Source organism: Harpia harpyja, chromosome 3, assembly GCF_026419915.1.
Source record: "Harpia harpyja isolate bHarHar1 chromosome 3, bHarHar1 primary haplotype, whole genome shotgun sequence".
Lineage (NCBI taxonomy): Eukaryota > Metazoa > Chordata > Aves > Accipitriformes > Accipitridae > Harpia > Harpia harpyja.
In genome coordinates, this window is record NC_068942.1 from 25,250,882 (window position 1) to 25,270,532 (window position 19,651).

Sequence of the window (19,651 nt, forward strand, 5' to 3'; positions counted from 1 at the left end):
TGTTATCAATGAAGGGCAATATAAAGCTTTAACCAGTGACTGAAAATACAGTCTATTTAAAAATCTGAGTAGAAAATTGCAGGGGATTGCTAAACCAAGGAAACTGCTGCAGTTGTTCGTCAGGAAAGCCTAGTAGTTCACTCTAACTTCCAGAGGAACTACGTTAACAGGAATTAAAAATCACACATGAAAAAGCTTCTTGTTCTGCTTTACTCATTTGCTGTGCAATACATAAAAAATAAATAAAATGAACAGCATGTTTTTCTCATCATGGTGTAAAGTCTGCTTGATTTTTCAACTCTTTCTTTACTGAATGTTTTGGAAGTTAGATTCTTCCCAGAGGAGCACGCTGTGCAACCTCAAAAGTCAACAACACGGTTCTTCTGTTTGGAGTCTCTGGTCTTTAAAGAGTGTGCTCAGTTTCTTAAGCAAGAAAAATAGGAATGTCACAAGGGACTACTTAGATGTCTCTTCTGCTTTTGCAGCTATCCTGCAAATGTGCACCAGAAGTGCATGCATTTTTTATGCTAAGTAATCTAAAACTTTTATAAGAATTCTTAACTGTTATTCTACCCCACCTGAAAAACAATACAAACAGATACATTTAATTAGGTAGCCATCTGATACCTGACACTGCAGAATGCAGTCATGCTACTCCTAAAGCATTTGTGATCTTAAATCTTATAAAGGAATATACAACTTACACCTTCCTCAGAGTGTATGTGTTATCATATAGTTATTGAATAAATATACCTAGTCCCCACCCCACTAACTTCCACTGCATAAATCCGATTGAGAAAATTCACTGGTAAAACTCCTTGGCAGACTGCAAAACACTGTAGTGTAGCGGACCCTTACGTTAAGAACAAATACCTAACACGCACATGTGGCAGTGAGCTTTTTAAACCAAGTCAGTAAGGTTTTAAATAACTCATTCTTAATTCTGTGGGTTTTTTCTATTAACATCACATTTTATTAAAAAAATAAGTTTCCTGTATTTAACATGTATATTAGCTTGCTGTATATGACTGAAGATCTCGAGACCTTTAACATTAAATGATAATAAATCAAACACTTTCTTCACAGTTTTGAAAAAGGGGGAGGGAGGAAGAAAAGGCAGGACAGGAAAGAGGAAGGAAAAGGAGGAAGCACCAGGCCATTCCTAGCAAGAGAACCAAATAGTTCTACAGCATCAAATTATGAACCTGCATCACAAACGTTAGAAAAAGGAAAACTATTATATTGATCAAATTTGGATCTATTCCATGTAATTAGAACATACCATTGGGAAAGACTAGACTGGGAAGGAATACATTCTATTTGCAGTTGTCTCTTCTCTGTATTTCCAAGAAATTATTTTCCTTCCTTCTCTACAAGCCATCACTGATGTACTTGCATTTGTATAACCTACTGTTCCAGTCTGTCAGCTGCACTAAAGCCAGATATACAAGACCCTGCAGGGAAACAATCCGCAACTATTTTATCACAGATCTTCCCCAACAATGGCAAGAACACTGGATAAATTTGATGGAGGAAACAACTTGGAGGTGTGCACATTAGGTATTTAATTTGTAGTCCAGAAGACTGCCCCCGCATACTTTCAGCAAGAGACCTGTGTAGGAGTCACCTCTAACATAACGCATATACATGGTGCTTACATATTCTCCATGGGGCCCAGGGTCTATGCAAGAAGAAAGAGAAGAGGGAATGAACAACTTCCCTAAATGCCACAGGTTATCTGTGCAAAAGATAGCAGCCCATGGTTGTACTGCTCTGTGTGCAATCACTCTGCCTTGGTGAGCGAACCCCCTTTTAAACAGAGGGTTTCACAGAGATAGTCATCTGTGCAGAAATGCCCTGGCAGTAACGTCATCAGCAGCCGTGTTTTCAGGGTTTAGTGAGAATCAAAACTCACGGAGAACCTGAAGTACTGGGTTAGACTCGATCTTGTATATAAAAATTGATCTCGGGGGACACAGAGTTCAGCTAGTGAATTCTCTGCTGCTTTTCTCTGGGAGAAGGGACTGACAAATGATATTCCCAGTGGAAAAGCCAGGAGAGAAAATGCTATCTGCAAGGAGGAATAGAAGGTCCCTCTCTTCCCCCGACAGATTCCTCCTAGGGAAGAGACAAGTTTTTGGTTCCCATCAAAGATAGCTATATTAGTAGAAGACCGTATACGTATCCTTGCACAAACCATCTCCTACTTTCCTCATTTGAATACCAAAGCCTTTCTATAGCAGGGATAAAAGGCTATGTTTGCAGCTTAAGCAACGATGGCATTTTAGATTGCTATAAAATCAAAATACACTGGAAATATCCAAACAAATCCCAACATTAGTCTGATGCTACCTAAAGCCAAGAACAAACAAGCAAGCAATGAACACTGGTATTTTGGTTTTTTGCGTGGATATTACAAAAAATAGTAATCATACACTTTTTTCTTTTTAAATGTTCATTACTTAGATAAAGCACATATGAATGTAACATTCAGAATTGTAACATAGAAAATGTAATGTGGGCAATCTGCTATTCCAAGTACACTTACCAAAATACAATTTTATAATGAAGAAAGTCTCAAAATACACCTGTACAACAACTGGGATCCACAAAATATGATTTAATAGTATCACTCAAGATCACTTCATTGAAACCACTCTTATAATACTGTTTGAATAGTCGTCCCTGGTCAAGGAGCATTCTCCCCCTTTCCCTAGCCCGTCCCACTAAAGCAAGGGTGGAATTTTAATTGCAATGCATATCTTTTAAAACCCCAAATCTGAAGCAGTCCTAGTAACTATTACACTGCCTACACTGAGATACTGGGAGGATGGGAATCACCCTCTCTGAGGCCATGGTACATTGAGACACTTACCCATATTATTGTTTGTAGCGCAAGCAGAATAATCTTGTAAAGGGCAACTAAATAGTGTCAAAATATGAATTAATTATCTCACTACCAAATCATTCCCTATGTGTTACTTAAGCCTGTAACATTACAACTTTACTGAAAAAGAAAAAGTTAACCATTTTATCCTATAAATATTTTCTTTATTTGCTTTATGTTTAGAAGTCGCTATTTAAGTTCTATTAACAGAAATACATAACAAAAGCTCCCTAACAAGTGGAAAAAAAGTAATTACAAATGCTGAAAAAGTTGGCCTCATTAACATATGTACAGACTTGCTTACTTAATACACATCTTTGTGGGAATTAAATCATTTTATGACACACATTTATACAGGCATTAAACATTCCCAAGTAACTTTGAGCAGAGAATACGCCAAATCTTTAGTCTGGGCAGACAAAAATGTATATCTCAGTTTTGATTGTGGAGCTAACATGCAACAGATACAACATTCAGTCTGAGCTGCTGTTGATAAGTTGTTCTGTTTTTTCCTGCAAAGATCTTTCCATTGAACTTGGGTCCTTTTGTCCCTTCTTGTCCTTGTTCTGCTGTTCCTGCAGCTTCAGGATTATTTTTCGTATTTCTTCTCTTTTGGTTTTCATTCTTGGGCGTGGAAACCAGTCTGTTAAGTTCATTGGTAGTTCAAAACTCAGAATGGGATTCTGAAAAGAAAGGTCATTTGAATATTACAGTAAGGAGTTACAACCTAAAAGACCGGAGAGAACTGTCGCGGGGAAAAGTACATTCTTCCTCACCTCGTTCCATCAGCATGGAACAAAATTTCTACAGTTTGGTGTTTTGTACATGTACAATTAAGGTAGAATCAATCAAGCTTCAGTATGTTACAGAGAAACGTTCGTGCAGAACACAGTTCTGGTTATAAAAGCGCCCAAATAATCTACTCAGTTTGCTACATCTTTTAGACAAAGCGTTTCACTGCAAAATTGTTCTAATTAAAAAAAAGAGAGAAAATTATTGTAACAATATAGCACATTTTTTTAAAGATGACTTGCATCAAAATCTAGAGCTGATTAGGAATCCATTACTAAGTACTCCTGCCCTTATAAATACCGTTATAAATACCACAACCAACTAGGAAAGTCAGTTTCACATTTCACCCTAAAAAACAGGGCCTGTGAAAAGCCCCTGGCTATCACCAGCCCTTTTTATACTTACATTCTGTTTTCTAGCTAGAAGTCATTCATCTAAAGAATTAAGAGAATGATTATTATTATTCACCCTAACCAAACAAGTGTGTGGAATAGTGTTTTCTCTCAGAGAAGTTCCTCCCTTTGTGTATTCTAGTTTACATCGTTAACGGGGTTATTTAAGAGTAAATTACATTCAGCCACTGAGCTAACGCTAGCAAGGCGACTTGGGAAAAAGCTAGTCACATTCCACACATGACAATGCCTTATGCTGCGCTAGCAGTATTATTCCACGTCCAAACAGAACATCAACTAGATAGTATGGCAATAAAAACCTGCTAGATTGAACTGACTTCGCCAGCGAAGCTACTTAACACCAGCAGTAAGCAGACTTCAGAAGAATGACACTAAAGATGCAGAAAACCACGGGCAAGAACTGAGTAGGTTTCCCACCGTTTCAATTATGAGCTAGGCCAGACAAAGGAATAAGAAGATGATCAAAAACCAATTAGTGCGGTTACCACCGATAGCATGGTATGCCAAATTCACCTGAAGACGCCCTTAACCAGGGCTTTTTGCTGCTGCTGCTGGTCAGTTTGGGGAAGAAAAGCGGGGCCGTGGGTCAGAAGCCAGCTGTGGGCGTGCTCTGCTGCCGCCTCGGAGCTTCCTTCTCGCTCTGCGGGTTCTTTCACGGCGAACCGACGTTCCCCCCCCCCCCCCGCGGACCCCGGCTCCTACCGCCGGGCCTTCTCGCTCGGCCGGTCGCGCCCTCAGCCCTCGGCGCGGCGGCAGGCGGCACCACGGCGCCCCCTAGCGGCGGCAGCCGCGCCGCAGGCAGCCCCGGGGGGGGCGGGCAGAGGCGAGCAGGGACGGCGTGGGGGGAGGACCGGGGAAGTACCGGCTGGGACGGCGGACCGGTGTGCTCCCGAGCACACCTCCTGCCCTGTCAGGTGAGCCTCGGTTTTCAAAAATGGGCATCACGATTTTAACCCTTAGTAGTAAAAAAGAAGATACCGTACATCAGTCCACAAAGAAGGAGAGGATGTGCCCGGAGAGTCCCCAAACATCAAATCGAGCACACCCCCCCGCACAGTTCGTACAGCCGCGACAACAACGAGACTTTGTGCAATTTTCCAAGTACATCGGCAGCTGAGATGACTAGTCCAGTAGCTGTCAGACAGTCCAGTGCCGCGCAGCCAGTACAGGTTTTCCCTTCCTGCCAGCTTTACTTCTGGCAACGCCCTGCGGTCTGCTACCTGACGCATCGACGCGCCATCCCTGCTCCCTGGCAAAGCTGCTGCATGCTGCAAGATCGGGCAGGACAAGGAATTCAGCCTGACACAATTCAGCAATCAGTTTGCAAGAAGGAAGGGGCTAACATTATTAAGACTGGGTGGCTCCTCCTATCCCCCCGTGTACAAAACAGGAAGCGCTCAAGGACGGTCCTGAGCTCTCAAGGACTCATTGGTAAAGCAAAAGCTTTTGGCTTTGATTTGCATGAATGCACTCTTGCTAAAGTCTTGCTGCTCCCGTATAAAGTCTGAACGAGGGGAGGGTGGAGGAGTGCAGAAGAAACCGCCAGCTTCCTCAGGAAAGGCTAGCTACAGGAGAGTTCAGGAACACTGGTCTGAAGAACTATGGACTGTAAACACAGTCAGCGTCCCATGCAGACAACATCTCACTTGACCATCGTTTCTCCTCCCAACCCAGACCTGAAGATGCTAATACCTCTACTTGTGAAAGGAGCTGTAACTGGAAGACCAAGACAGTTAAAGTCAGCAAGATTTTAACCAAGTTCTTCAATGGAATCAAGATTTGGCATTTAGCTGTAATGATTCCACTTACGTGTTTTAAAGCAAGTTAAAAAAACTAGCTCTATCATATTCATGAATTTATTCAGAGTCACATTTCTTAGGGAAAAAAGAGCAAGCTTTTTGTACCACATCTTTAGTTTAGATTTTGAACTCAAATTTGAACACTGTTTCTTACCGGATAACTTTAAAGGGTATGCACTATAAGAACACAAAGGAAGACTCTAAATATATTTTCTTCGTATTCTCTCAGAAAATTCCGTGGCTTCCAATTTCTGATACATATGCACAACGAATAATGATAATTATTTTCCAAAAATTATTATGTATGTTAATGTATAAATTTGTAATGCATAATCTAACAAATAGGTCTAAGAGCTACACTAGAGAGCCTTTTATTATTGTAATAATTTTAATACCTCATATCTGATTGCTATAGGAGACCCCCCCCCCAAATAGGTACACAAACAGGTATACATACCTCAAAAAAGCTCTCCACATATTGCAGTATGTACACTCCACAATCACTGAAGTTGTTCTGTTGTGGCACTTTTGGGTTGGAACCTTTCATGACATCTTTGGAAAAGCTTCTTTTGTTGCCCTTCCTGACTTCCCATTCCACCTCTAAGTATCTATGATAAAAGACCATGCAAATTCAAACTTCTGTTTTCTTGCAGGATTTTGTAAAAACAAAACCAAACCAAAAACCAAACAAAAAAAACAGATAGGAAACTTACTCCCTCAGTGTCTTCACAACGTTTGACCGGGAAGGGCCTCTCAGTGAGTCCATAAGCAAAATGCAGGGCCTAAGAGAGAACACAATTTTAACGTACACAATACTTTACAGCAGTTTGGAAAACACAATGTTACAAAGCTAGCTAGCTATAAAATAATTTGTGGGGTGACCTTGAACAAAACTAGATCAATACTACAAAGTTTTGCCAGTCCTGCTGTAATCCCCTAACTGGATAGCTAAATGCAAAGTTATCTTTAGATTTAACTATACACTAAGTACAGAGAACTTCAGAATACACTTAGAAAATACAGCACCGTCAGACTGAAAGCATTTGCTACAGGCAAAATCTAGTTGCCTAAAACCCCTCAGGTGTCTAGTGCTCTTTTAGATGCCCAAGTATCTGCGACACTGGCAAGAGACTAGAAAGTAAGGTGCAGAACCCATAAACATCCTTCTGGAGTAGCAGCTGGAGAAGAGATACGACAGTCCCCAGTGCCCAAGACGATGCTAGGTATGCATGTTCAAGAAGTGATCCCAACCAATGAATCTTAAATCTACCTGACAGTTACCCACAAAACACACACATACTCCATTTGATAGACTTTAGAAAAATAACGTATCCATAAACAAACATTTTCTAGAGAACCAAGTCTGCTTGAAAGCTCTCTTGCACACTACAGATGCTTACATCCTATCACTTGATCTAGAGGGTATTACATTTGCAGTAGCTACAAACATAACAATCACATCAGCTGCCTTATAGGCAACAGCTGGATTTATACATCACAGCTAACTCATACCAGAATTCAGAATCTCAGCAATAGATGCAAGATATATTTTAAGGAATAAGAGCAAATTACTTTTCACAAAGCTCTGCTTTCTGTTTTCTAACAATAACGCACATGCATTCAGACAAGGCATCCTTTATAGAAACTGCAAACTAGTAAATTCAGACAAAATATCTGCATGCATTTATGTATAGGTTTGTTTCAATTTATAAATTATTTTACATGTATGCAATTTTTTAGGCATAAGCATATCGTCACTTGAATAATGTTTGCTTTTACTTGTACTTGTTTTAATTTCTGATAAAAGAAAGTTATTATTTGTATAGGCAATGCTCTTTAAAAATGCACAATCCAGTACTTGGCGGGGGGGGGGGGGGGTGAAAGCCTTTTCAAGGTAATTATCTTTTTCATATAGAATTAATTTAAAAATATGCTAATAGTAAAATATTTAAGTGGCCTTAATGACTTTTGATAATTAAGTGTCAAAGATCTTACAAAATTTCATGTTTGGATTAAAAAAAAAGTCTAGTGGAAAGTATTAGGTACAGATAATCCATCATCAGAATGGGACAAGTTTAGCCAAGCTATAATCAGAAGCTCATAAATATGCTTAAAACAACACAGATGGATTTTTACCCCTTCATGAAAAAGTATTAAGAACACATTCCATATCATGTATAAATACATAATTTTATCATGCACCGTAAGAACGTACTGTGAAAGCCTTTACCTTTCTATAGTAACCATTATATTCACAAAGACAGAAATAAAAAAAAGGATAAATAAACTGTGAAAAAATACAGACGAAATTGTGAAGACAGCAATACTAAGTAACAATATTTCTAGACTTGGAATCATGCATTTCTGTCACACCAAAATGCAAGCAACTGCAGTCGATTATTAATAAATAATTTCTGGGTTTCAAACAAAAAAATAAATTTTAAGAGTTTGAAAATCCAGAACAGGCAAAAAAGTTAAAAAAAAAAAAAAAAGAGCAACTGAACTTAGTATTGTGGAACATTCTTATTAGAGAAAAAAGAATAATGCTAAGAACAGACAGAGAGAAAAGAAAGAATAACACTAAGAACAAAAAGAGACAATAAAGAGAAACAGCTAGAACATATTTAGCTAAGAAATGGGGGCAGTTAAAATTATTCCCATTTTCCTGTACTAATCTGAGTGGTGACAAAGGTTTTCTTTAGTATTAATTTTAGTTAATTATTTTCATTTAAAGACTTTTTTTTTTTTTAATATGGAAAGATACTTTTAAACATGCTTCTGCACCTTCTTTTTGTAGGAATCTAAGTGCAAGATATCAAAGAACAGCCTTATTTGAAGAAACAATCTTCAATTGCCTGAAGCAGCACACAGGCTTAACAGAAACCCAAAAAACTATTATCTCACTCATAGTTTCATTCATTAAATTTTCTGCTCACTGAAGATGATGATACTACAAAGTATAAAATTCTCTCTCAAATACTAATAACATGCTGATTGAAGTGTTTGAAGACTGCTATATGACCATTTCCCATAATTACTGTCTTTTAAATTTCATAAACTTTTATGAAATTTCCATTTTAACTGTTTTAATACTTACTGTTTACAGATAGTAGGTTTCAGGTGCCATTGTCCCATTTCTGAATTACAGTTATCATCTACAAGGCCACCATCATCACTACTGTCTTCCTACAGAAGCAACATGTTTACAGGTGTTTAAAAGCTAATATTGATTTTCAAACAGATGCAGAAGAAATTACTGCTATACTTACCATTTTTATTCAAGACCAATAACATAAGTTTAATAAAGAAGTGGTAGCTTTAATCTGACACCATTCCTTGTTGGTAAAGTTTGCATTACCAACTTTTAGTCACATGGTTTCTCCAAATCCGTGCTGGAATGACACGGAGTTAATGACTGCTGAAACTAGAAAAAAAGCTGCAACTGACATTTTCAAAGCATTGCTGGCTTAAAAGAGTTGCATCTCCATTATTTGGTTATAATCCAAATTATCAATGCCTTCCCTTGCTAATGATTACTAGAAACTTGCTTGGCGGTTTCATGTATGTTATCTCCTAGATGAAATGAGACAAAATTTACACGAATTCAGAAATAAAATTTGATCTTTGCTCTGGAATGCACCAACTTGGTTCTTAGGGCAAGGGAAATTAAACCACCATGATACTATATATCACAGGTTGCAAAAACAGTCATGCCACAAACCTGGGAATACCTTTTGACCTTTTGATTTCAATATTGATTGCTATAAAGGATACAGAAGTTTTATGAATAAAACCACTAAGTTCTTGTATCTAAAAGTAACGCAATGATCCAAGGTTTCTTACCCTTCTACAGAGTTCACTATAACTACCACAGACCATTGCATTATAGGGAAAGAGATGCTTTCCAAAAATGAGAACCCCTCATATCAGCATGATTTGTGAAATTTTTGGTGAGAATCATGTACACTTCACTAACACACAGGATCCTATGACTGATCCTTATGGTATGCCATGAAGATGTTATCGTATTAGAAACTACTGCCTAGTTCCTAATACACTTGTTTCTGTTGCAGCCTCAACTCCATTTTTGGCAGATGTGAAGGTGCACTCAGCCTGTCATGGTCTACCATTTCTATACTTGCTTTGTGGCATTCTAGAAGATACCAGTGACAGCTTCAGCCTGAGTTAAGTTCTAAGCTACACTGCAATGAGGGAACTCGGCATCTTTGCCTCCTCTCAAGGAACACAGCTGGCCATCTGCTTTCTTCCCTGCCTTCATGCCATGTACTTCAGATTGGAAACACTCTACTACTCATGCTCCATCTTCAGGGAACTCTAACTGCTACAAAATAGAAAGGCACTTCCATCAGGCAAGAATCACAGAATGTTTGGGCAAGTGGCATGACAGGAGAGGTGGGTTGCGTCTGTATGAAAAGCATAGTTGGGTTTCAACATAAACTGGAGCTTTTATATTTCTGCACACATATATGTACTATTTGAAAGCCATTACAAATAGCTGTAGACTTTAGAAAATGATTGTTTGTTCTGGACTCAAAGGTGAAAAATAGGTAATTCCTAGACTGTATATTTGATAGCCTCTGATTCTTTATTGCTGACAACTTGGAGTCACACACCTGAAACATGAACATAAAGGCCAATTAGGAAGAGTAAATGTGTAACTCCTAGCTTGCTCACACTGAACTTACAGTGTAGAAGCAACAGGGCTATGGAACAATGCCCTCGTATCCAGTTGTGAATCAGTAAAGGACATTTTAACAATCAGTCTTTCCACAGCTCTAAAATCTAAACGTCTTCCAATTTGAACAAGAACACAACTTGATTATAAATCCATGTTGTTCAAATTTGATTAGGAGAAGCACCAGTGAAACAAACCAGCAGAGTAGCACCTCCTTATAAATGCCTCTGTTTATGTCCAGGAAATGCAGCTGAAAGAAGAGTAACTTGTTCTTGGGTCTGGTAGATACACAATTGGCGTAGGGGAGATGAAAAATAGAAATGTGCTGACTTTCAGAGTTTCCACTAAAATCGTTGTGTAATATTGTCACTATGCAAAAGACTCAGAAAATGAAATGCAGGATCAGTACAGCAGTTTCCTATTACACAGTTTAATGAACGAATGTACAATCCTCTCCAGTCAGGTGATTTGCAAATTTTTGTAGGTAACCAGTGCTTTGGATTTGACACTTGTAAAGATAACTAGCTTTAGACAATGCACATTTACAATGTGTATACAGCTTTTAAGCAACCCATTCAAAGTATAACACAACAGTTTATTTCCCAAATAAAATTGCTAAATTCTTTACCTGGTTATCTTGGTCTTCAGAAAAATCTATAAGCTCATCTTCATTTAGTTTACTGCCATCAGCTGAGTCTTCACTATAGTTTAGCCTGATTTTGTGCAATCCATCTGTATCAATCACAGATAGTAGTATATTTAAACATCAAATACTATGTCATCTTTGAAGACCAAACTAATTTTAAATGCCTCAGATTTGCTCAGGATTGCTCACAATAACTGTGATACAGCTGACATATTTTATTCACGCATAGAAGAAACTTTTCACTTTTGTTTGTAAATAACACAACAGAAACTGTTCCTTATTCTGTAAAAAACCTAAAAAAATTCTAGAGACCTAGACTAAAACCCACCATGAAATTACCCTGTAGTTCCATGAAGCCTTTACAACAGTATAAATTGGTACTGCTACCAAAAGGGGCAGTCTCATTTGGTCCATAATATAACTGCTTATTCCCATCCCTAGCTGGTTCCTTCCATGACACCAAATACATCCAAACATAGTGGACCAGACTGAGAAAGTCAGCCACAAGCTTAGTATTTTTTAACCTGAATCAGTTCCTTGATCAGATTCGTTGTGCAGTTATATGAAGACTGGTGCTGGTAAAAGGGAAAAGGCAGCTTGGGAACATGCTGTTAGGGAGGGTAGAATGCATGATCAACTCTCCTGGGAGCAGCAGATTAGAAATGTTTGTGAAACTTCACTGTTCGCTACATAAAAAGAATATCTATAAATTCACTCACTAGCCCCTCTACATATTTAGTCACTTGACAAACAGCATCTGAAGAAATAAAGAATAATGAACGTTATAGCTATACCTGTGAAAGAAGCAGATACAGACAGCCACAGGCTCACTAGTCTTCCTATACTACCATGCAAGACTTCAGAACAGATTTTGAGGGGAGAACTAACACACTATACGGGAGCAAGTGAAAAATGAATAACTCATGCCAGCAAAACCTGAAATCTTCATAAGCAAACTTTTCCCAGAAGGCTATACAATATATCTAAACAATCACAAAAATAGAAGTGTTGGTTATGGCATCACTGGAGGACGTATTACTTAAAGAAAACCAGGATTTCTATAAAAACAGTAAATAGGGCAATGAACTAGCTAATGCAAAAGGCAGAGAAGACCTGCATTTGAGAATACTTCAACAGAGAAGTTGAAGTTAACACTTTGGAAGGAGGTTACCAGTGGCGTTCCACAGGGACAAACTTGGGAATTAGTCTTACTCAGTATCTTTGAAAAGACCTTAGCAGAAGAAGTAGGCCATATACTAATGTGACTCATTGCTGACAGATTCCTAAAAAATAAAAATTGGTATCGAGAAGAATCAGATCTCATACAAGAATCGAGCAATAAAAAGGGGATTAGTTAAGTAATAAAAATATATATATATATATATATATATTTTTCAGATGATTTCTTCAAAATTATTTAGGTATCAACTCCTACTGATTTCCAAGTCCAACACCAGGATTTAGTTTGAGATCAATCAAATTGATCAAATCAATTATCCCATCCCTGGCAGTGTTCAAGGCCAGGTTGGATGGGGCTTTGAGCAACCTGGTCTAGTAGAAGGTGACCCTGCCCATGGCAGGGGGTTGGAACTAGATGATCTTGAAGGTCCCTTCCAACCCAAACCATTCTATGGTTCTATGATTATATGATCAAGACATCTAAGTGTAGGCTCCTATGTATAGTAGGCATCTAGGGTCTCACAATGTTATGTGGAGATCATAATCAGAGCAGGGAGCTACTCACCTGAATGGCTACTCTATGTCTGCTTTAGCGTGAGAAGAGGTCTCTTGGTTTCATTGACTATACTATCAAAGAGGCACCTGCTGTCTTTTGAGATATCCTAGGATATTCAGGACATACATATGGATTTGGCAGAGTCAAGAGTCAAGAACCACACCCTTCTGGAGCAACAGCTGAAACCTGGGCAGAAAACCCAAGGCCTACATCCCCATCTTCCATCTGGTTGAAATGGAAGTTTAGATACACAGCACATCTAATTTAGCTGCCTAAACCTGTGCTTAGTGTCAATCTCAAATTCAATCTCACACTTAAACCAGGACTGTGACCCGTAAGAATGTCTGCATTAATGAAAGGGTGCATCATCTGCAATAGCTGAGCAAGAGAGTCTGAGTGTTTTAGCCAGCAACAGAATGACCATCAGCCACCAATACAGTGAAGCCATAAAAAAGAGAAATGTAATCCTAGCAAAAATGTCAAAAAGTATGTTCCAACTAATTACAGACAAGTAACAGTAGCAGCATCCAAGACACGTGAGACCATACCACACAGCAGCAATATCATAAACAGTAACGATCACACAAAAAATGAAAAAATAAATTCAAACAAGAGCAGATCTTCACACACCCCCAACCCTGCACCAAGACCTTCCAGGAGAAGTGACAATGTTATCACAAATGAATAAATTTAGATTAGAAAGTAGGAGAGTGTTTATACCCACAAAGATATTAAAGTTGTAATAGCCTGCAGTATGCAGGTTATCGAGCATATGCTCAATAATCTTTCCAGATCTTGTACTGTAAGCTATGCAATTACTTACTGTGTAAATTAAGTCAATAGGAATACTATCGGTGACTAAAGTAAAAATTTCTGTGTGACTAGATGTTTTGTATTCTATGCCTCAAAGGGATCCAAACCTTACAACTCGCAGAGAAAACAATCTTTTCCCAATTCCTTCATCTGCCTTTAAAAGTGTATCAGCTCCTTTGTTCACTTTGGTACAAACGCTGTTCCAGACCACCGAAATCAGCTTCCACAGCAGCGATGCATGGAGGAAGCCTCTCTAAATGCAACACGAAGTCATGTGACAGATTTTTTTTTTTTAATTATTTTCATCTTACTTTTTTACATACCTTCTACCAGGACATCAAAGAACTTAATGGTGTTGAAGCAAAACCTTAAATGCTAGAAGATGCTGCAATCAAGGTTACTCACACAATCTTAATTCAGTTCTCCCATGCACATACATTATGAGGATCCATGGTCAAATACTATCCTTTCCTTAACTATTACAGTCTTAAGTGATGCAAAGTGATATCTACAGAATGATTTTGTGTGGGGAAAAAAGGTCACACAACTGAAAAATTAATCTGATTTAGGAAGACACTGTTTTATCTCCAGCCCTTTGCCATGAGAGTTCTGTCAACAGCCACAAAAACATTTTATACGCAATGGCTATAGATTACTTGTATTGCAAGTACTCAGACTTCAGCCACATACTAAACTTTCAAAGTATGAAGTTTACACAAGTGCAAAAGTAGTAACAGATGTGAGGTCTCCAGATTTTTCATTAAAATGTGCATATTTTTACAATTACATACCCATAGATTGGCTAGCAGTTGTGAATTCACCCTGTATACCATTTTCGTCCGGAGTCCTATGGTCTAGTTTATGGCATGCTGATTCCACAGTGTTAGGTTCTTCCACATCACTGTCTATTTGATTTAGTTTTTTGAAAGCACTTTTTCCCCTACAAGGACTTCTTCTACAACATGAAGACTCACTGTCCTCCGTTTCAGTGTTTGGGTCAATTAAAGCTGTATTATACTTTTTGGTCAATGTCTTCTTTGCTGTGGACTTGGAAGGCGAGTTTTGTGCATCTGACTCATTTGGCAAAGGAGATGGTGTGTTGCTCTCTCCATCTGAAGAGGAAGATTTTATCTGTGTTGTAGCATTTTCATGATAGTGGGGATTTGGTTCATATTTGGGTTTTTCTAAACCAGGAAAACAGATGACAGCCAAAAACCAGTGGGCACTGCAAAGGAAAAAAATACATTAAAAACTTGCAATTACATTAATGCTCACAGTTAAACGTGAAGTTGGTAAAAACCAAACAAAACACTGAGTGTACGTGCACGCACACAAAAAAACCAAATCCCGTCCCCCATAGTTATCGAAGATATATTGTAATAGCTGTTCACTCTTCTGAGCAGGTTTTACTCAAGCCTTCACAGTCTTCTCTAAAGGTAAGATCACTCCATGCAAGTAGTCACCGACAAATTCATTAATATGATGCTATTAGTTGAAAACAGGTGCTGTCTAAAAGTTTGCTCATACTTTATACATTCTTTTCCTTCTTTGAATTAAAGCTTATTTCTTTTTTAACATTTTCTTTATCATTGCATGAATTAGGGATTGTAGAGTTCATGTTTTAAGGCTGTATAGAGTTTTCCAGTAGTTCAGCACTAGCAACACAAGTAATCAGATCTAATGGTATAGCTGAATTGCCCATATTCTTCCACCTATGAGATCTTCCAATTGTATATGATGTGTCACATTTTTAAAGAAATCTTGTCAACAATGAATTAAAAAAGGGGAGAAAATAGTGGTTTTAATGCCATCACCATGACTCTGTTGTCCTCCTCACCCTTCACAGAACTGACATTCTAACCCTTTCAGGATCAAAAATAGTTATATCCTCCAACATAAAATAAGACAGGAGGTAAGTTTTGCCCCAGTTTCCTCCTTATCTCCTTGCCTCTTCGGACTTCACTGACTTGCCACTCAATCAGAAATGGAGCAACAGCAAATTCAGGGACTGAGGCATTGCAAGTAGGTATCGACTGACCTGATTTAGAATTCTTCTGAAGGTTCTCTGATTCCCTACAGCAAATAACAAAACAGAACCTAGCTTTGTATTATGCAAATGAAGCCACATTTTGGTATGTTTTAGAAAAAATAAACAGCAGTAGCTAAAAATGCATATCTAACTGACACACTAAAAAAATAATTAGATGATTATGAAGCCTAAATTCCATTGAAACTCAGTGGCAGTTACAGTAAGTGGCCTTTGAAAGCAGCACGTGAAGTATGGAGGCATTTTGTCTTGAACAATTCACCACAACTAGTAAATGAATACATCAAGTATTGCCAAACCCCGGAATTTGTGTGTGCTCTATTAATATAGGCTTTATGTACCAATTATGTAAATAGACTAGCAAATTAACCTGGATCTAAAAAGACAACAGCCTGTTACTTTTAAAAGAACAACCTATTTCCATTGGAGACTTGAACAAAAAGGACTGGACTGCCAAAGGACACTGATGCAGTCATGGTTAAATCAGCCATATTGTTCTGAAGTTAATTCTCCCCTGGATTCATCCTGCCCACCTCCAGTTACTGCAGTTTGACAACTTGTTAGATGATGAGCCCAGATGCCCTAAGCTAGTGGTTATGGGAGAGTCTGGAAAGACTTTCTGGAAGTAGATACTGAAGTCCAGCAACTCCAGAGCATTCACTTCTAGAATGTACTCTTAAGCCAGCTGCCAGAAAAAACAGCTGTGTCCTAAAAGAAAAGAAAGCATCATTCTAGGCAGCATAAGAGAAGCATTATCAGGAGCAACCATTAGCAGCATTCTTATAACACAAGAGAAGCTCTCAAGTTTTCTCAAATCCTAGAATAAGTTGTTTCACCTACTGCTTAATTCAAGACACAAAGAAGCAAAAGAAACTCTGAGATTGGTTCTCAACCAGACTAGTTTTGCCACAGATTAAGTTTTGAGACCTTTTATAAATAGTAATGAATGCAGACCTTTCACTGGAACCAAAGAAACTCTTCCATACCTTTGATCCGCTATTGTATCACATAGAGAAAGTTCTGTTTACAAGGTCTCATTACCAGCATCAAACCAGGTGGCAAATTCCTGAAAAATACCTGCAGCGCTGCAATGCATCAAGCTGCAAACACTGGGAGAGTCTAGACAAGTGAAGGCTGTATGTGAGTTCTATGACCATAATCTATGAAGACAAGGAATAAAGTGATGGAAGAGAAGTGGGTGATGAAAGCCCACTACACTATATTAGGTTGCACATACAGATGTCCAGGCAAAGACATGTTGAAAACATTCTGAAAACCAGGTTCTCCAAAAACCACACAGAATGGCACGTACTTTGCTCTCTACACCACAGGCATTAACTGGCTGTCTCTCCTTACCACTGATTCTTTGTGCTCCTAGTGTTTTCACTCATCCCTTGAAGTTATGAGGCAATGCCCCAATTTAAAAAAAAAAAACAGTCCTATTAACAGACAAAGTCCAGGGGCTGTATATTTCATAACACATTATATACACAGCTACAGAATGTTACCTGAAGCTGTAACTTACACAAACAGGATCTATACTGTATTTGCTAACCAGATCAGAAATCCTTCAGGTTAGTATTTTGCCATTAAAAAACAAAAATCGGCACTGATACTTATTGCCCTTTTTGTCAGCAGTCCTGGTTCAGTATCAGAGAAGCTAAGAAGCACCTGAAGTGGTACTGAAGTTAATGAAAATAAAACAGGATTTATATGTCAATTCAACATAAAGCCAAGAGCTATATATTGAAGTAAGAGAGATACTTGAAATAAAGTAACCAGCAAAACCTCAAAACCCTTTTTGACTGAAAAAGTAAGTTAAGACGACTCCAGTTGTCTGCTCTTGACCCACTTTGAAATGCAAGAATATATGGAAAAGAGCAGTCAAAAAGTCACCTGGTAAAACCTGCTATTCTTCTGTGTCATGGCAATATAAGGAAGAAAGAAGCCTAGAAGCCTTCATACTTGCCAGTTTTTGTGTTCTTCCCCAGGTAGCTCCCCAGCCTCCTCTCTGTCCTGCGATACCAATTACTCATCATAAGGGGAGTATTTCATTGTCAAGTCACTGATTCTTTCCTAAATATGTTAGCATCTCCCCCCAGAAAGTTCAGCTTTTTGTTCCTCAAAACAGAATGCTGCAATTTGGGGGATGGGGGAAGTGACATGTTTGAGAGAAGACAGAATAACAAGGTGCATCCAAGAAAAATACTAGCAGCTAATAACAATAAATTAAAAAAAAAAAGAAATATGGAAGATCTGATTTATGCTTTCTTTGCCAGAAAGCAGGTCAAAAACAACAATAAAAACCAAACTCACTCCCCCCACCAAACCGCCACTTTCTCATCTCCCTGGATACTTGGTTTTTTTCTGCTTTGCAGTGCTCTTACTGTACATACCAAGAAACCACTTTTGCAAACGCATGTCCTACTATCACCACTTACCAGGTTTCAGTTCACAGTGAAGGACAGTTCAAAAAAGCGTGAACAGGATCATTTCCAGATGAAAGATGCACACCAAGAGTACACTTTTCATGCTGTAATCACTACTGGATGAGTCCACGAGACCAAGCTAGTCCAAAGCAAAATCCCCAACCCATACATGGCGTGAACATTATGCCTTCAGTACAAACTGTTCTGTTCTGCAAATTCACTTCTGCTGAGCTGCACTACTTCCTAAGGTAGACATTGCTTTAGTTGCTTAACAGTAAATGAAAAAGAGAGTGAAAACTACTATGTGGTAAAGTTACTAGCAATATAACTAATTCTTGTAAAACCACAGAACTATTTCTTTTCATTTTCAGGTGACTTCTAAGTCACACTGTCTGGTATTTGCAGCATGATCAATCTCATTTATCTTATGCGTAACCAATGTGGATGTGTGAATGACACAAGAGGATGGTGGGAAGAAAACTATATTAACAAGCTCTAAGGCAACTAAAATTTGAGTGACAAGACACTTCAAAGTTCTGGTATTTAAAGCTTCGGGGGGGAGAACCATGGCAAGGATGAAGTCTGCAGTGGACAGAAAGAATACCTTGCACACGAGTCATTTTCATCACCTAAGGACTGGCTGTCTTCCCATGGCTGTACACAGGTCGTAGCATCTCAAATTCTGAACTCGGTGCTTATGAGCAGCTTTCTCAGGGATTTACTTATGACTTTATAACAAAGATAGATATATGGTCAGTTACCTCATAACTGCCTCTCTCTACAGCTATCCTCAGAATTCAGCTGGGGAGGAGGTGGGAAAAGAGAAGATTCAGAAATTCTCCCCCCGCTGCACAATGGCACGGTATCTGGATAAATTTATTTGAAGAGCTTTTAATTAAAAAACCACCCTATTCTTTGAATTTTCAAAAGATCAGTTAGGTAGGCATACGGTAAGTCAGTTACAATTCTCCTGTCTCTCCGTCCTTCATTTATGTTTTTATAGTATATTTTTAAAATGCAGTAGTTCAACTTTCCTAAATATTTTGGCTTAAGGACTGCTTAGAGTCTTTTTGTGAAATGTAGAACTGCGTTTGTGACAACTTGCTCTGATCTTAAAGAAAGCAAGCATCATTAAAAGTCTTTAACAACCATTAGAATGCTAACAGTCTGCTTCCTGACCCAAGAAAAATATCACGACAAAAGGATATAAAGAAAAAGAATAAAGCTCCCAATACAGGGCAGTAGAGACCTTCAATTCCATTTTCTTCTGATATGGGTTTATTTTAAGTAAAGGATGATCTCTTCTATACCAAAGAGATCTCATTAGAAGAAAAAGCAAGGACTAAGAGAGGTAAATCCAAAACTTATCAACAGCTTAGAAGAAGGAACTCCAA

The 19,651-nt window shown here is 38.4% G+C and overlaps 1 protein-coding gene across 4 annotated transcripts in view; it reads right to left on the reverse strand.

Annotated features, from left to right (window-relative positions):
- Positions 1-950: 950 nt before the first annotated feature.
- Positions 951-19,651, reverse strand: part of SENP6 (SUMO specific peptidase 6) — an 84,190-nt gene continuing 65,489 nt past the window's right edge. For all 4 annotated transcript variants that reach the window (XM_052781684.1, XM_052781683.1, XM_052781686.1 and 1 more), the window contains 6 exons: positions 14,573-15,006; positions 11,216-11,319; positions 8,989-9,077; positions 6,605-6,673; positions 6,349-6,499; positions 951-3,570 (listed from right to left, as the gene is read on the reverse strand). In XM_052781684.1, coding sequence (XP_052637644.1) covers positions 3,361-3,570; positions 6,349-6,499; positions 6,605-6,673; positions 8,989-9,077; positions 11,216-11,319; positions 14,573-15,006 — 1,057 coding nt within the window. In that variant the 3' untranslated portion in view covers positions 951-3,360. The remainder of the gene's footprint in view (positions 3,571-6,348; positions 6,500-6,604; positions 6,674-8,988; positions 9,078-11,215; positions 11,320-14,572; positions 15,007-19,651) is intronic.